At 40.5% G+C, this 18,097-nt stretch overlaps 1 protein-coding gene across 1 annotated transcript in view; it reads left to right on the plus strand.

Moving 5' to 3' along the window:
• Positions 1-18,097, plus strand: part of COL25A1 (collagen type XXV alpha 1 chain) — a 305,016-nt gene that overhangs the window by 219,545 nt on the left and 67,374 nt on the right. The window contains exons 13-17 of the mRNA XM_075287294.1: positions 4,243-4,287; positions 7,252-7,278; positions 11,323-11,367; positions 15,102-15,134; positions 15,237-15,272. Coding sequence (XP_075143395.1) covers positions 4,243-4,287; positions 7,252-7,278; positions 11,323-11,367; positions 15,102-15,134; positions 15,237-15,272 — 186 coding nt within the window. The remainder of the gene's footprint in view (positions 1-4,242; positions 4,288-7,251; positions 7,279-11,322; positions 11,368-15,101; positions 15,135-15,236; positions 15,273-18,097) is intronic.

Genomic DNA, 18,097 nt, shown 5'->3' on the forward strand with positions numbered 1-18,097 from the left:
GCTCATTCTGACATGTAAACATGTGTCAGAGTGAGGCGCTTCAAACCAGATCCCATTTACTTCAATGGATGCCGGCTTACGCGTGCTGCACATTGAAATCAATGGGAAGCTTTTTAACCCACTGATTTCAATGTGTAGCACGCGTAAGCCGGCACACATTGAAGTCAATGGGATCTGTTTTGAAGTGCCTCACCCTGACACGTGTTTACATGTCAGAATGAGCGGTGCGTTACTCTGTGGGAACAGGGTTAATCCTGACAGGAGAGACAGTAAGAGTCCTGACGATTCCGCCCCCATTGCCAGTTTTTCCTGTGTCCATGGACAATTTGATGGCAAGAAAAGTGTAGCCTGTAGTGTTACTTAGGAATCAACTGAAATCAATACACTGTACAATGAAGAAATGGTTTATTATGAACATGGTGTGTACAGAACATTAACCTTTTTAACCAGTCATTAGACCTTTTAAGAGATATTCTATTGCGATATGTTCACTATGTCACTGACCACCCCTGCTGCAGCATATAAGTGGTTTAGAAGTGTTTTGTTGGTGGTAGACTCCCTTTAATGTGAGATATAGACAATCTTATTAACACCCTAACAAAAAAAATCTTGCTCGCCCTATCTTACAGAGGTTAAATTGAGGGTGTTTGATTTGTTAACATTAAAAAAATTGGATATTTTTTGTGCATTTCACTCCACTATAATTTCTACTAGTCTCTGTTTGTACAGTATATCTAAATTGACATTCCCATGCATACAGGCAGTGATAAAACAGTCTGTTTGGTTTCTCAGTTGATATATTTTTGGCATGTTTGTAACATATGGAAGTAAGGTCTAACATCTAAGCTTCATTCCTACACAAACGGGTAGGTCGAGAATATTGAAGTATTACGTCCTTGTTTCCCCCGTGTGAATAATATATAATTGCCGGATCGTGTTACCACAAGGAAAGCATTCATTGAAAGGTAGGGAAGAAACCGTCAATGAAGGAAAATGCTCAGACACAATTGTTAGCCAGCTGGGAAATGTTGCTGAGAATTTTTGACTAATTTCTCTTGGCTTCTAGATCCTTTCCAAAAAAAAAAAAAAAAAAGATTTTTTTTCTTTTTTGCTAAAGGTGAAGAGCGAACTGTAGAAAGAGTGAAATTAAAACCATAGCTCTTGTCTTCCAGTATTACATGTCCTGCAGTCTCAGGGTTTCAGTGTAAACACTTCAGCGGCAGACGGTCCAGGCTCCGGCATTTCACCGTCCTGATAATTAATCATTAGCTGCGTCTGAACAATATGACAAAATTTAATCGGCAAAGGAGCTGCAGAAAGACCCTGAGCTGAGATATCATTTACAAAACTTTATTAAGTGCATACTTTTTATCGTTGACTTGCTGCAAGCCATCAGCACACCACCTCAACTTCATCAGCACCATGACAAATGGAAAATCAGAAGTTCAGCAAGTATGTTAGTGCCACCTTGCCTAATAAACTCTGTACGTAACTCTACCCCCTTCATCTGGTAGACCACGCTAACACTGTCTATCACGCTGTAGCTATGATACCCATGCAGTCTTACAAGTACAGTGATACTATATTGAGTTTCCAGTCAAAATAACCCCTCCATGGATTGTGATTACACCGCTGATTGTACAATTCTGTCAGTATCTTCCTGTATAGTGTAACAAATAGGCACGTGCATATAAATCAGGATGACAAATTGCATTTTATTTCGCTGTTGACCTAGGTAGCAACTCATGTTCTAGTGCGGGAGCATGTTCTCAGGATAAAAAATAATGAACATTTAATATACCAAAATATCTGTCTGATGTACCTCTGATTGCCTCAGTATTTCATTGCTTCTAGGGACTAGTACCTATGTATACATGCTGGCAGATAAACTAATAATGTCTTAGTTTTAGATAGTGCAGACTTACAATAGATGGTCTTAAACTGCGCCAGATTTTCCAAAGTGCCTAATGCTGTTTGATAATTTGGCGTACTTTTGATCCGTTTAGTGTAATTTTACACCACTTATTAGTTAGCTTAGTTTAAATGCCCAAAAATGTGGTGGTGTCATTAGTGTCACTGCCCCTTTCTGAAACCCCACCCCTTTCCAGATAAGCTCCACTTGATGGACAAGGCGTAGAAAGTGTAAGCCTAAGGGTCCATTCACACGGAGTAAACGCGCGCTCATTTTGGCAAAATACATGTGTAAAAATAAGACTCCCGTTGACTTCAATTACTTTTTTTTACACGTGTAAAAAATCACGTCAAAATACACATGTAAAAAGTCATTGAAGTCAATGGGAGTCTTATTTTTACACATGTATTCTTTACACGTGTATTTTGCCAAAATGAGCGCGTGTTTACTCCGTGCTAATGGACCCTAAGGCCCCATGTAGCGAGCCACAGCAGAGCGCATATTTGATATCGCTGCATTTCCACTACTTTTTTTTTTTTTTTTGCAATGTGTGGATGGGGTTAAAGGAAAAATATCTTTGTACTGTGTTAGCCAGTGAATATGAAATATAAAAAAAATAAAAAAAATTTTGGAGGAGTCTTCAGTAGTTGATACCTTTATTAATGGCTAACTAAAAATGATGACATATTGCGAGATTTCGGGATAACTAACTAAAATGGCCTGATGAAGGGATCGTTTTAGTTATCCTGGATGGGGTTAGCCAGAATCACATCCACCTGGGGCAACACAGTGGCTCAGTGGAGTCCTTGGTTCAAGTCCTGCCAAGGACAACATCTGCAAAGAGTTTGTATGTTCTCCCCATGTTTGCGTGGATTTCCTCCTATATTCCAAAGACATACTGATACGAAAAAATGTATATGGGGCTATATGGGGCTCACAATCTACAAAAAAAAAAGTCACATCCACTTTGGAAGTACTGTACAACACAGTGTTTTTTGATCCTAAAAGATTTGGAAAAGTTTTTTTTTTTTTTTTTTTTTAGCCCAAGGCAAGAGTAGATAGAAAAGAAATGGGAAATATAGAGGAAGCTCTTTTCTTCACATTTCTGTTAAATACTCTGCTGGCTTTGGATCAAAAAACTACAGCAAAATTTGTAACCAAAAAAGTAGATTTGCAAAAGCAATGTGGGGCTTTAGCTTTAGGCAGAGAAGACCGCGGTGGAAATGCATTACATTTTTTTCTGCAGTGTTTTTTACAGAAAGTCTGCAGAGGTTTCCTTTGCAAACTTTCTGCCTCTATTATACCTATACGGAAAACGCCAGTGTTTCTGTAGGTATAATTGACATGCTACAAAAACACAACAGTTTATGGAATCGCACCATTTCTGATGCAGATTTTTTCTGCAATGGCTGGGATCTTCTATGCAGGAAGGGGTAGTAGAGAGGCTGAGATAATTTATAGAGGTGTTATATCATATTGTAATACTGATGTAAGGGTAAGTTCACACAGGGTTTTTCGGTCAGGATTTTGAGGCGTTCTCCAGTTCTTTTTTTCCGGGAGCCGTTTGTTCCAGCTCACAGAAAAAAAGAAGCGAGATGCTCATTCTTTCAGGCGGGTTCGGCTCGCGATATCCGCCTGAAGACACTCCCTCCCGACTAGGCCCATTCATTTGGACCTAATCCAGAGCAGAGTGCGTGACTGGATGCCGGTGCTCTGCAGCGGCATCCAGTCACAGCTACCCGTATAAACCCTGTGTGAACTTATCTTAAATGAAGTGAGTGCTGCAAAGAAATCACTTATAGAATTAGCAGGAGCCAGCCGATTATTATGCTTAGTGGTCAAAGTAAAAATTGTACAATATATTACTTTTTTTAAAATATAGAGGCATAAAAAATTAAAAACATAAAGGGGCAACACGGTGGCCTTGCAGCACTGGAGTCCTGGAGTTCGAATCCCGCCAGGAACAACATCTGCAAGGAGTTTTTATGTTCTGATAGGAAAAAAAAAAGTACATTTTGATCCCTAAATGGGGCTCACAATCTACATAAAAAAAACATAAGTTCAACATAACTATGTGCTTTGAAAAATAGGTCATTTCATTGTGACACATTCCGCTAAAAAGTCTTCTTGAATTGATGGAACAGAGTATTGTAAACATCCCAGTTGTAGTTTTGCTCATTTTTATACCATGCATAATCTATTTGTTTGCATTTCTATGTGTGAACAGGAACCAAGTTGACCTGATACTAAATTGCCATAATCCTTGGCATTTCTGGCTTTTAGCTTACATTACAGAAATGTGACTACTGCCTTTCATTTCCTTTCTCTAGGGGGATCAAGGTGCACCTGGTTTAGATGGCTTTCAAGGAATGAAGGTGAGCGAATAAGAGACAGCCTCCAGCTGAAGAACACAATATTATAATTACTGTAGTGCTATTGTGTTGTCACGTCTAATCTACTTCAGGGCTGCTTTATTCCTACAGTTTGACATTTCTACTAATGTGCTAGAAATAAATGAACGTACATGTCCTGTCTTATCATAAACCTTCAATACAGGAATATATATCCTCATCTTTCACCTCAATTTTCCTTTCATGTATTATATATATTTAGTTTTTTATGTCTATACTTTTATAAAGAGCATTACTAAAAATTAACATGAGAGGGGTTGATCTTGTTCTAGGATAAAGCCCAACATAGTGAATTGCATCAGAAAAACGCATGACCTTTTCTCTGCAACGTTTTTCACTGCGTTTTTTTTGCTGCATTTTTCTCTGTGGTTTTTCTTCCCTTATAAATATATATGGAAAGCGCAAGCATTTCCGCAGGTAACATTGACATCCTCCATTTCTTTCTGCAGTGTGTGAAAGGGATTAGCCAGAATCTCTTTATATTTTTTCTGCTGTGTTTCCGCAATGTAGGGCCTTTTAAATATTCTTTGTAGACATGCAAATCATATATGTCTCAGAACTGCTGTGAGGGTAAAGGGGTTGTACAGTTTTTTTTTTTAAAAAAAACATTTTTATACACTGTTTGCACGTTAACAGTGGAGGGGTCTCTGTTTAGGATTATTTTTTCTTATCTACAGTAGAGTAGAGTGCAATTCTAAAAAATGCCTCTTGCTCTAGATGAGCTTTCCTATTCTGCAGGGCCGCTTTAACCATAGGGCCAATGATGCACTTGGGACATCTTGCATATAGAATACTGTCCCTGGAAGTGGATCCGAGCTACCTTAAAGGGGTATTCCCACGGCAGAAGCGGCGCTGGTATTCCGCTCCTCCATGACCTTATGACCAGATAAGTCAAGGGATGTGTAAAAAAAAATGAATAAAGTAAGATAGTGGACAAACAAAGCAGTTTTGCTGAAGCAGTGTATTTAGGAAAAGTCTTACATCCACATTAACAAGCAGTATAGATAGGATCCTTGTGATGGGACAACCCTTTTAACTCCAACTCATCCACTTCCTCTGGGCGCAGATGAGTTGAACACTCCCTGATTCACCATTTGGAGCATGGTTCTGCTCCTGGTGTCTAAGGAACAATAGGCACAATGTAGTGACATCACTTAACTTGTGCCTGTTGCTTCTTGAAGACTCTGAGACGGAACAGAGCTGGAGGGAGACAATTTATACTGTGGGTGATAGTAAAATATGAGGGCAACTGGAGGGGGACAATATGTGTTGAGGGGCAAACTGGAGAGTGAAAATATATACTGTGGGAACACCTGGAGAAGAACATAAAACTGTAGGGGTACATTATAATATAATGTCTGGGGGGCCACTTTGAGGCATAGATTAATGTCTGTGAGTCCTTGGGGGAGACAGCTTAATGTCTGAGGGGCCACTTAGAGGGAACAGGTTAATGTGTGAGGGCCTTGAGGGGGAAAAGGGGCAAGTTAATGTGTGAATGGGCCATTTGACTGTGTGATGAGCCACCTAGGGGCGTTATATTGTATGGGACCACTAAGGAAGCATTATACTATGTGGGGCCCACTCAGCGGTCATTATAATGTGGGCAGGTTAGTGATGTCTAAGTGGTGATTTAGGGGCCCGCTTATTTTCCAATATGTTAAAACGGCCAATGTGAATTTGCAGTAGCTTGCTATGAGAGCAATTACCAAATAGCAAAACAGCCAGCACATGGATTTTACAGGTTTAGAATTAAAATTTACCTGTAAACACCGTGCACCCCTTGGCTTCATTGTAAACAGTGTGCATTTTGCCCTGCCTAAAGCCAGGTTTACACAGTGGAGCAGATTTATTAATGCTGATGCTTCATATGCCAGTCTGAATAAAGGGGCTGGCCCTGGCCTCTTCATAAATCAGTCGCTCACCATTGCGCCAGTAGGGAGATCTATGCCAGTTAGGAACATTTTTGTTATAACTCACATTAGAAAATGAGAGGTATAATAAATATTTCCTGCCCCTCGCCACTCCCTGCCCCTCTCCACTCACATTTGCACAATGGGGAACAGGGGTTGTGGTGCACGCTTGGATCAAGAGAGGGCCACGCCAGGGATTTATAAATATACTCTACTGATTTTTTTGCTGAAGAATGGCATACAGTTTTTAATAGTAATATTGAGTAGTAGACGTTACTATATGAATTACCTGTATGTTTGTGGCAAATTGGAAATCTCTGGTTACTGTTAAGCCGGATTCACACAAAGGTTTTTTGGACCGGATTTTGACGCGGAAGCCGACTCAGAATCTGGTCCAAAATACGGCTAGCCGCGACTGGATGCCGGTGCAGTGCATACAGTGCACCGGCATCCAGTCGTGGCATTCTACTCTGGATTAGGCCCAAATGAATGGGTATAGTCCATAGTCCAGATGGAGGTGTTGCAGAATCCGCCTCAAGAAAGGGCATGTCGCTTCTTTTTTCTGTGAATGGAAACAAACCGCTCACAGAAAAAGGAACCCATTGAATTCAATGGGAGGCAGTTTTTTTGAGCCGGATTTTGACGCGGAAAAAAACCCATGTGAACCCAGCTTTATAGTGGAAATGTGCTGCTAATAACTGCTATTAAAAACTGATTGCAGCTCTTAAATAAAAAAGCGCCATGTATACCCAGTGTATTGGCACCAAGTGACACAGCCCTATGTTTAACAATACAAATCCCTGCTTGCTCTCATGAAGCCTACCGGCTGATTTAGAAAACCCAGGACGTCTTATTTATTATAAAGTGAAAGTTAGTACAAATTATTTTGACTGATCTTTCCCTGGAAACATCTGAAAGGGCAGCATGAGTATATTTCCTAGCTAACTTTGTACTATTTTATCTATGAAACATGCTATGAATTTGCTTACTGTTCGTAACCTATGATTTGTTTATACAGGGTGATCAAGGAGAGAAAGGGGAGAAGGTGAGTAGCAACAGACATAAATATACAGTACATGCTCACAGATGAACACAGATAAACTAATAAAGATGAGTACTGTATTCAGCGCCACACCTCCCATGAGGCGACCTGAAGCGACCGCTTCAGGCGGCGCTATGCCAGGGTCCCAGGGAGGGCAGCATTTTTTCTTACCTAAGCCAGTCCAGGACAAGCTGTCCTGGACTGGCTTAGCACCGAGCGGTGGATTGGGGAGGCCACTGGAGCAGCGCTGCTCCAGCAGCCTCCCCTCACGCTCAGGCAGAGAGCAGGTCTTCTCCGTGCCTGCTCTCTGCCTGCGAATGGTGCTAAGCCCCGCCCCTTTGCTAAGCCCTGCCCCCTTTGTTAAGCCCCACCCCTCAGCTCTGCCACGCCCCCTCCTCCCCAGGAGGGGGGGCCGCTTTCCAGGCTCGGACTGGTCCACCGGTGTACCGGGGAATCCCCCGGTGGGCCCCTGAGCCCTGACTTAAAGTTTTGATTTTTACCAATGCAGATGCATTGGTCGGGGCCCGATCGGGATGGCCAGGGGCCCCAACCGGGCACCTGGCCAATGCATCTGCCTCCACACACAGGGGCCCCCATTAGCTGATGCTGAAGAAGTACACATCGGAGGACAACGTGTCTTTCTTCAGCATCAGCTAATGGCTTCTCCCTTCACTTACCTGCAGCTGCTGTCCTGTGAGATCTCCCCTGCTGCACGCACGCACGCACTTCCTCCCCCTCCCCCCTCCTCCTCACACTGAGTCCTGTTACATCGCAGCGTGTGGGGAGGACAGGAGCCGACTGCTGCTGGAATAGGTGAGTAAACTCTTTGTAAAATCTGTATGTTTAATATGTATATATGTACATTTGTGTAAAGTATGTGACTTGTATACTGTGTGAGTACTGTATGTTTGTATACAGGTATGTGTGAGTATATACTGTATGCTATAATAATGTGTATGTATATATATGTGTGTGTGTGTATATATAGTATTCATACAAGTATATATATGACTTATATGGTATATGAATGTATATAAATGTATATGTGCTATAGTATTGTATGTGTATATTGTATTGTATATGTGTGAGTATATGTTTAAGGCCTGGTTCACATCTGCATTCGGTGATCTGTTTGGGGAGTCTGCATGGGAACCCCCTCCCCCTTCCCCCCGAACGGATTACCAAATGCATTAGCAAGCGGTGTGCAGTGAAAGTACGCGGACCCCATAGACTATAATGGGGTCCGTGTGCTTTCCACGCGGTGTCCGCACGAGTCATGTGGACAGGAAAGTAGATTGTAAAGTACTTTTCTGTCCGCATGTTGTATGCAGACACTGCACGGAAAGCACATGGACCCCATTATAGTCTATGTGTGCTTTCACTGCACACCACTTGCTAATGCGTTCGGTAGTCTGTTTGGGAGGGTCCCCATGCGGACTCCCCGAATGGATTACTGAACGCAGATGTGAACCAGGCCTGAGTGTGTAGGTATATAGTGAGTGCAATCCCAGCCACACATTGCAGAAAAACACACACGGCGGACACACTGCAATTTCCAAAACTGTTGCGGTTTTGGAAATTGCAGCATGTCACTTATATCTACAGAAACACCTGCAGTTTCACTATAGGTATAAGGCTAAGTTCACACGGGGTTTTTTGGTCCGGAACCTGAGGCAGAGGCCGCCTCAGGTTCCGGACCAAAAATCGGGTAGCCGCGACTGGATGCACCGGCATCCAGTCACGCACTCTGCTCCAGATTAGGCCCAATAAATGGGCCTAGATGGGAGGAGGGAGTGTCTTCAGGCTGAATTGCAAGGCGAAACGACCTGAAGAATGAGCACCACGCTTCTTTTTCTGGGAGCTGGAACAAACCGGCTCCCGGAAAAAAAAGAACTGACCGACTCCATACGGATACGGCCTCAAAATCCTGACCAAAAATCCCTGCGTGAACTTACCCTAAAGGAAACAAAGTCCTCAGAGGAAACCTCTGCGGAGTTTCTGCAATAAGCGCTGCAGGAAAAACTGATGTGTTGCCGCCAGGGTTTTTCCCGCAGCGCTTTTTGCTTTGTCTTGCTACATGGGGCTTTAGGCTGACGCTAGGTTCACACTAGCGTTCGGCAGTCCGTTCTCAGCTTTCCGTCTTCTGCTTGTAGAAGACAGAAAGCTGTCAGACCGGGTGCGGCGGTGTGCGTTTTATGCTCTCCGCCGCAAAACCGTTTAACCGCTAAGGACAGATGAGTATTCTTTTTTTTTTAATTTGTTTTTTTATTTTACACCTCCCTCCCACCACATGAGTTGCTCCAATTCCTGGACAACCACTTTAAAGGATGTATCCATCTTTCTAATATTGATGGTCTGTCCTTAGGATAGGCCATCAATATTACATCTGCGATGATACAACAGTCAGGACCTCTGCAGATCAGCTTTTCCAGGACACTTCAGCTACGGGTAATGGTAACATTTCTAGGAGCCATGCTGTTCACTTGCCATACAGGCTGTAGCAGTAGGTATATGTAGTGCGCATGGTATAGTGCGTGAGTAGCATGGCTCCCAACATGTTATTACCTTTAACCGCCCTGTCTCGGTACCGCTGATCTGCAGGGTCCTGGCGGTGGGCCCCTAGAAACAATTCCACTGGTGGGCCCTAGACATCCCAGTCCGACCCTGCCACTTTCTATCGTTTGCTTCGGGCGGCAAAAGGGGCAGGTTCACCCCTGACTGTATTTCTAAATAGTAAGAATCCTGTTGTTGCAAAAACCAACCAACCATATTCAACCGCCACCACTATGTTACTTTAGCACTTACTCTGATAAATAACATACATTTGTGATATCACCCATCCTACTAAGGGTCCATTTGGAATTTGGCGCCGATTCTGGTGCGGACTCAGCGTCAGAATCAGCGTGGAAAAAAAGCCTCCCATTGACTTCAATAGGTTCCTTTTCTTTTTTTTCACGTGGATTTTTAGTGCCAAAATCCTTATCAAATCCCAGAGGTGAGATACTTGTCAATCAGATAGATGGATAGAGCAGATAGACAGAGACAAAGATAGAAACAAAGAGAGAGAGAGAGATAATTACCATAGATACACTAAATAGATACAGTAGATAGATTACATTAAATTATAGGAGATTAATGTTTGGCATATTTGTTTGGAAAAGAAGGCAACATAGACACGTCATAACTGTCATGCCAATGTCTTGAGATCATGCAGACACAGTTTGAGGCTTTGGTTTACTTCTGTGACCTTTTATTAGATGGACTGGTTACCACAAACCGCAGACTGTGAACAATAGAGCCATTCTTCTTTATTAATTCTGTATTCCCAGAGTGGCATTGAACAGCAGTGCTGTTTCTAATAAAGAATATAACATTTTGGTAAAGACGTTATACTGTAGTTCAGCAGATAACACAGACAGATATGCCGACATTGATGACTTCATATGTACTATACCAATGTATTAGCCTTCCATGCAGTTTCCAATATGTCAATGTCAGATAGGCATAAGCACAATATGAGGTCACTTTCTGAGTTCAGCATTACCTGTGAAACTGAGGAATACTAAGCTTTAGACAGTGCAGACTTGTACTAGCCCAATTTATTGGTGTCTAATGCTGTTTAATACCTCTGGCACATTACTAAACTGTCTGGTCTAATGTCACACCTCTTATCAGTTGTCTTAAATTAGGACAAAGAAATGCGACAAACTTTTGTCACAGTTTTTGGTTCGTGTTGGTACAATTTAGGTCTTATCCACATTCTGGTGAGCCACATCCCTTTCCCACAAAGACCTTTTTTCATATAAGTCAGAAATGTGTCAAAAAGTGTCTAAAATAGTTGATAGATAGGGTACAAAGCATGTTATACAGTTTTTGGCTCTAATAACATCAGAATTCTGGCATATTTCGCTTAGCATGAAATATAGCATCTACAAGCTCCACAATCTTTTATACCTAGAAGCACAGCATACCTTTAAAAGCCTAGTAAGGCCTTAAGCCAAGATTACAATGAGTTTGATTGTTATTATACAATGTTTTTTCCTGCAGGGTGACATAGGTGAAAATGGTCTTAAAGGTGAACCTGGTGAAAAGGTAAAGTTCTTTCATAATCTTAGTCAAGTTGGTTTTATCAACACATAAATATGCAGCGCACATATATGGCTAAGGTCTATTGCATCATATTTTACTATATACTTGAAAATATTAGCTTTGAAGAGTTCAAAAACATGTATAACGTGTAATGCAGCAGACATGTGGAGGGGAACCACCTAGATTAATAAATGTTATCTAATTACTGAATTACTGTGTGGTGCTGCTAAAATCTTAGGCCTGGTTCACATTTGTGTCAGTAGTCCATTTCGGGGAGTCCGTATGGGGACCCCCCGAGTGATCTACCAAACGCATTGGCAAGCGGTGTGCAGTGGAAGCACACAAACCCAATAGACTATAATGGGTTCCGTGTGATTTCCGCACGGAACATGCGGACAGAAAAGTAGTTTGCAATCTACTTTCCTGTCTGCATGACTTGTGCAGAGACCATGCGAAAAGCACATGGACCCCACGCTTGTGAATGCGTTCGGTAGCCCAGGCCTTAAATGTTGTCTGAGATCAGATAAAATTGGGGCCAAAGCATGCAAGAGTGGCAGATTTTTTTTATATTTTTTTTTTATTCGATTGCTTAAACAGCCCAATTTTTCTGATATTGTACAACCCCTTTAATCTAGTGGCCACATCAAATGTCGGCAACCGTTTAGCAGGATGTACATGTTACTTTGAAAGGCAGAATCTGATTTCCACTTCAGAGGTGTTGAATGTGCTGTACTGGATCCATCATAAAGGATTGCCAAGGGGCTCTAGACACCTTCTTGATGAGCCTGACCGCAAACTTGAAATCTCCTGGATGTATATTTAAGAAACAGAAACAACGTAATTGCCCACAAATGTCTTCTAAGACATTGCACTACTTATCCTTGTCTAAAAAAAGGCTAAACATATTGGTGTTGACATAAACTGTTGAGAAGAATTAAGATACATGCAGATTGGATTTGCCAAGATTTTTCCATCAAAACACCAATCTACAAAATAGACTTATCCTTGATCATAATGAAAAAGTCATGCTCTGCAGAAGTCAACTCTTGACTTCAAGAAAAATGAAATGATATTCTGGTTTTGTAGACTTCAGACAGCCAGAGAACTCTTAGGCTAGGGTCTTATCGTGTAGAATGTTTGTTGGAGTAAACAAGTTGCACTACTTATCCGTGTCTATAGACAAGGCTAAATATCTTGTTGACATAAACTGTTGGGACAAGAAGATTTAGAATATAATAAAACACAAAAAATAAAGTAAAACATATCATTATCATAGGTAAGCAATGTTGCATCTGTGTCTCTACTCCAGGGGGTTCTCTTGCCATACAGTAGCTCTATGTTCAAGGCAATGTTCACACAGAATATCGGCAAAATTCTACTTAATTTGTATCATCTTCTCCTGCAACATATGCGGTTATACTCGGATTATTCTATTCTACAAAATCTATGGCTCTTTTCTGCTCTCATAGTCAAACATTATTGCTAATATTCAGTGCTTGACAAAACTGTAGAAAATGAATTTTCATTTGCATTGTCTATATAATTAGCCCTGTTATGGAAAAAGCTACGTAATAATAGTTAAAATTTAATGAAATGTTCAATTAAGTCACGCTGGGAACTTTGACATAGGAAAGAAACATTCCATAGCAGAATTATGTAAGATTTCAATACACTGATAAAACAATAAGGTACAGCCCCCGGCACCTACTACCTTCACATGGAATCATTTCACAGCTTGTGTCTTTTGCATTTAGTTTTTTAAGAATATGGTATAGACCAATTATTGTTCTACAGAAGAGGATCTGAATTTTGGAATATTTCCCACTGAGCTTACAAATAAACTCCTGCCATGTTAGGTTACTTCTCAAGCTTCCTGAGCAGTGATTGCAGTGGATTTCAGAGAGTACAGCACTATTCACACTTACATCACTGACTCATTCTTTGTGAGAACAATATTTAGTCTTGTTATTCTTAAGTAATGGACCATCGGACTTTGATGGGCCATTGAGTTTTCATCTGCTTGTAAGTATTAATCTTACATTATCGGTGAAGCAGATGCACATATATATTGACACCTGGAAGCCTTTGCTACTAATGATCTGTGCACTTTGCCTACACTTGAAACTATTTTTTTTATGTATTTTTAAGCTACCATATGTCACAACCTGGTCAGTCAAACCTCCTTAGACAGACTGTAGACATTAAGACATTTACTTCACCTAAATATGTAGCTTTTTAGTAGATGATTGATTGATTGATTTGATTGATTGATTAATTAAGCCAGTTTCTTGATTGCGTTCAGTGAAAACAAAGGCGTCCTGGAGAGTCGTGCAACTAGAGCAACACCATGTGGCAGCATGATAATACACACGACTATTAACATTTAGACTCTATTAAGGTGTGTGGAATCTTATTAAGCCATGAGCGTTCCACTGTGCAAAGGAACATGGGAAGAATATGCAAATCTGACTTCCATGATGTAATTAGGATGTCAGTGCCTCAAGTATGCACACCAATAGAGGGCGATGACTGAGAATGTGCAAGTCTATCTTCCATTATGTAATTATTAAGACAGAGTCTCAGTCAAAGATAGACTCTGTCAGTGACATCCTGTGCTCCTTCCATTGAGGCCAATGATTGGCTTTAGCAGTAATGTGACCACTGAGGCCAAGCAGTGACCTATGGACCCTGGGACATCACAGGTAGTGACATTGTGTGTCCTTCATTGAGGCCACTGACCACGCAAGGTGAGGACCAGAGCAATAGGACAGGTGAGTATTTGTTTTTTCATCTCCTTCAATCTAATAAAAAAAATATATATCCTAGACAACCCATTTAAGGTGTCTCAATGTGATTTTCCTTACCAGCTGGTTTTGAAATGAAGACTCTTTTCACATTGCATTTCAACTATCTGTTGAAGGTGTATGTCAGGATGATTTACTGACATACTTTTACAATGATGATTTCAGTGTCATACAGTGGCAAACATTGCCTATAGAGTCCAGTGTTAAAAAAGTAAGAAAAAAAAGTAGGACTGCACCAATTTTGCTTTGTGCTGAAGTACCATAAAATATCTATGAAGATGTCAAAATGATTGAAGTTATTAAATTTAGCATTGTACAGTTACATACACAGATAGTCTCGAGTTCATTGCTGCCTTCCTAAGACTGCAGATATGTGAACATCTCTTATTTCACAGTATTTTTCACCATATTATAAATGTAGTACTCAGACCTCCCATGGTTGAGCAGAGCCATACAGTGATCTACATCACCCATATAATAGTCATGTGACGGCAGCGTCATACATTTTAATAAGTGCTTGTGTTCCCTATTAAATAACATAGGAGATACCATTTTCAACTCAGCGTTAACAATTCCCTTGTCAATAGGCTGTGACCCCCACATGGTCCAACATAGTATTGTCTCAGTGTGTAGAAACACAACCCTTTAACAAAGGATTCAATTAATTCATACATTTCTAGGAAGATTATCAGAAGGACATTTTTGCATTCTGTAGTCTAAATCTGGCCATAAATACAATGAAAATCTGATGTGTATGGGGGCGCCCCGCAGTCTCCTAACATCTGCTGCCAGGAGAAAGGGGCAGTAAGGATTCCAACATCCCTGATCCTTTGTTTCCTCTGAAGAAAAATATTTTATTTTAAATGTCACCATCTGATGATAGTTTTCCAAAATCTTGTTATAAAAATTATTTGTTCTTTTATATTTTTTTAGGGAGACCCCGGATCATCTGCTGCTGGCATAAAGGTCAGGACATTGATGTCTACCAGTACCATGTGGGAATTTCCCATTATAAATATGTAATTATTGTTTATTAGCTGACTAAGTTTTATTCTTCTTCTGTTACAGGGTGAACCTGGAGAATCAGGTCGTCCAGGGCAAAAGGTAAAACTCAATAGGACTATATAGGAGTGTTTAGGGTAGTAGAACAAAATATTCTGTGTTAGACAATCCAATGCCCATACTGTCACTTTTTATGCAGCCATGCCTGCCTTTATTTCTATGCCTTCTTGCTCCTTGCTAACCTATGACTGCAGTAGAGTGTTAACCCTGCATGTTTAACCAAACAAGCAATACGATCACATTTTATTCTTTAACACCTTTTTGCGCCAATACATTTTGTCTGGGTATGATGTTTGATTGTTCCTAACATGCACCAGTGCACATATCTAATGGTAATAATCTAGTAATAGTAACCATTCATATCAATTACATATTGATCAATATATCTGCAGCTCTGCAGAAATGCCAGAGTCAGGTTTATATTCTGTTCTTTAGAAGTATTCTGCAGCACTGTGATATTGTATGTATCCATTTTTTTAAAATGTACATTGATCCCCATATACAGTAGAGCTCACAATATACATTTTCCCCTATTAGTATGTCTATGGACTATGGTAGAAAATCCACGCAAACACAGGGAGAGCATACAAACTCCTTGCAGATGTTTTTTTGACCATGGCAGGATTTGAACCCAGGACTCCAGTGATGCAGTGCTAACCACTGAGCCCCCATGTCCCCCATGATATTATACATATCCATTATCTGAGGCTTGTAGGCTTTTTCTTGGCTAGTGCTATTAGCCATAGCACAACCTTACACATATCATCACCAAAATGTACACCAGATGCAATGCAAACACAGGACCATTGTTTATATTGAGGGAAGTATGTTTTTATCTCCTTCTTATGGAAATATTATGGCAGTTTTACTAAGTTTAATTTGTGGCAAACACTGAACTACAAGCCTTGCATCACATTTATTTTGTGCTCAGGGCCTTTCACAATCTGCTACCAAATACAATAGTATGACCTATCTGAAAAGCTACATAGACACATATCCCCTGTAATGAATCTCACAGGTTTACATGGTTTGCCAAAATGACACAAAGTTCATTTTGTGAAAAAAAAGAAACCAAAAAACCAATAGCAATATTGCTTGACATTTCTTTGGTAGCAATGTACACAGATTACTTTCATGTAGCTAAGACGTGAAAATTATGTTTGCTCTGTTCTTTGAAGGTGGCAATCACACTTCAGGTAATTTTCTGAAATTAAAGCATTGTGAACGTCAGCGGATAGCAAGAAAAAGACATAGAAAGCTTTGTTGTAAGAATGAAACAGAGAAAGCTTGTGAAGCAGAAATAGGGCGACTAAAAGCTTAAATGTTTAGACTGCTACTAAGCACTGCACAGAAAAATATGATAAAGGTACTTGATAATAAAGGGGAACATTAGACATGGTCTTTATCTCCTGGCAGCTAACGCATTTTAACACTTTAAGGTCAGGACTAGGTAAAACTCATTGTCAAATCCACATCCAAATCTGCTTGCGCTACATGCTGATACTGATGTGGAACTGGCCATGGATTTCACCGAATGCATTGCGAAGGGTGAAAATCTGCAATGTAATAGGGATCTGGCATGTGTTTTCTTTTTTGCAACGTGTATGGTTGGACTTTTGTAAAACCCTTCCCCTTGCATTGTACTGTAAAACAACATGGATCTGTACCACAAATCTGTCATGTCTGGACCCAGCCAAAGACTCTTTTGGATTGGTTCAGATTATGGAGTATAAATTAAATTCTCGCTGCATTTCTTTGGCAGCCATTATTTTGAAATCTGATAAATGTGGTTCTTACTGCACTGAGGAGGTGGAGAGGTGTTGTACTGTATTCTGTGGAACACCTACACTGACTGCGACAAATATGAATGCAATTTCTGCTGTAACATATCAAGACTAGGGTTGAGCCGATCTTGAGATTTCAAGATCGATTTTAAAATCTGATTTCCGATCATTTTCCAGCCGATCTTGATCCCGATCTCGATCATGAAATTTGCTCAATCACCGATTGGAATCCGATCTTTTCCGATCCCGATCCTCAACCCTAGTCAATGCTTCTCTATGGGAAAATTCACTTTTAGGGTTGAGCCAATCTTCAGATAACCTCCGATCTTGATCCCGCTGGAAAAGATCGGGTCGGAATTCCAATCACGATTGTGAAATTTACTTGATCGCCGATCTGAATCCGATCTTTTCCGATCCTGATCGCTCAGCCCTAATCAAGACTGAAATTGTTTTTAAACAACCGTTTTCTATTGAATTTTAGATTTTAAGGACAGTGCAGGAACGATACCATATTACATGGTATAAAGGGTATTAATATAATATCATACAGAAACTTAACAAAATAGAATGAAATATAAAGTTGGTAATTTCTGAGTTATTCAGTTTATCCTTTATATGGGGGATGGCAGTCCCATACACTGAGGCTCTGAAGTTTTATAACTATGATAAGTGGGTTATCTAAATAGTCCCTGCAGCTCTACTGACTTAACTTCTTTAGAGGGACTGTCACTAATTTTTAGGAGATTAAATCACCCACAGATCCTTATAAACCAGTTGCTTAGTGTCCCAAATAATACTAGCATAACATTATCTGTGGCTACATTTAAATATAAAAATCATTATACTTGCCAGACTCGTCTCTGGTGCTCCATGCGTCTTTGCCACTCTAAAATGAATCTGTGGAAGTACGTACATGTCAGCTTCATTGCACATACCCTAGAAATTCATTGTATATGCCCCTGAAGGCCGGAGCATATGCATTGAAACCAGGGTTCTATTTGGGACACTAAACCACAAGTCCATAATGGTCTATGGTTTTCTGTCGCAAAGGTTTTGTGCAGGTTACCTTTAGTACATACGCTA

The sequence above is a fragment of the Leptodactylus fuscus genome, chromosome 1 (assembly GCF_031893055.1).
Source record: "Leptodactylus fuscus isolate aLepFus1 chromosome 1, aLepFus1.hap2, whole genome shotgun sequence".
Classification (NCBI taxonomy): Eukaryota; Metazoa; Chordata; class Amphibia; order Anura; family Leptodactylidae; genus Leptodactylus; species Leptodactylus fuscus.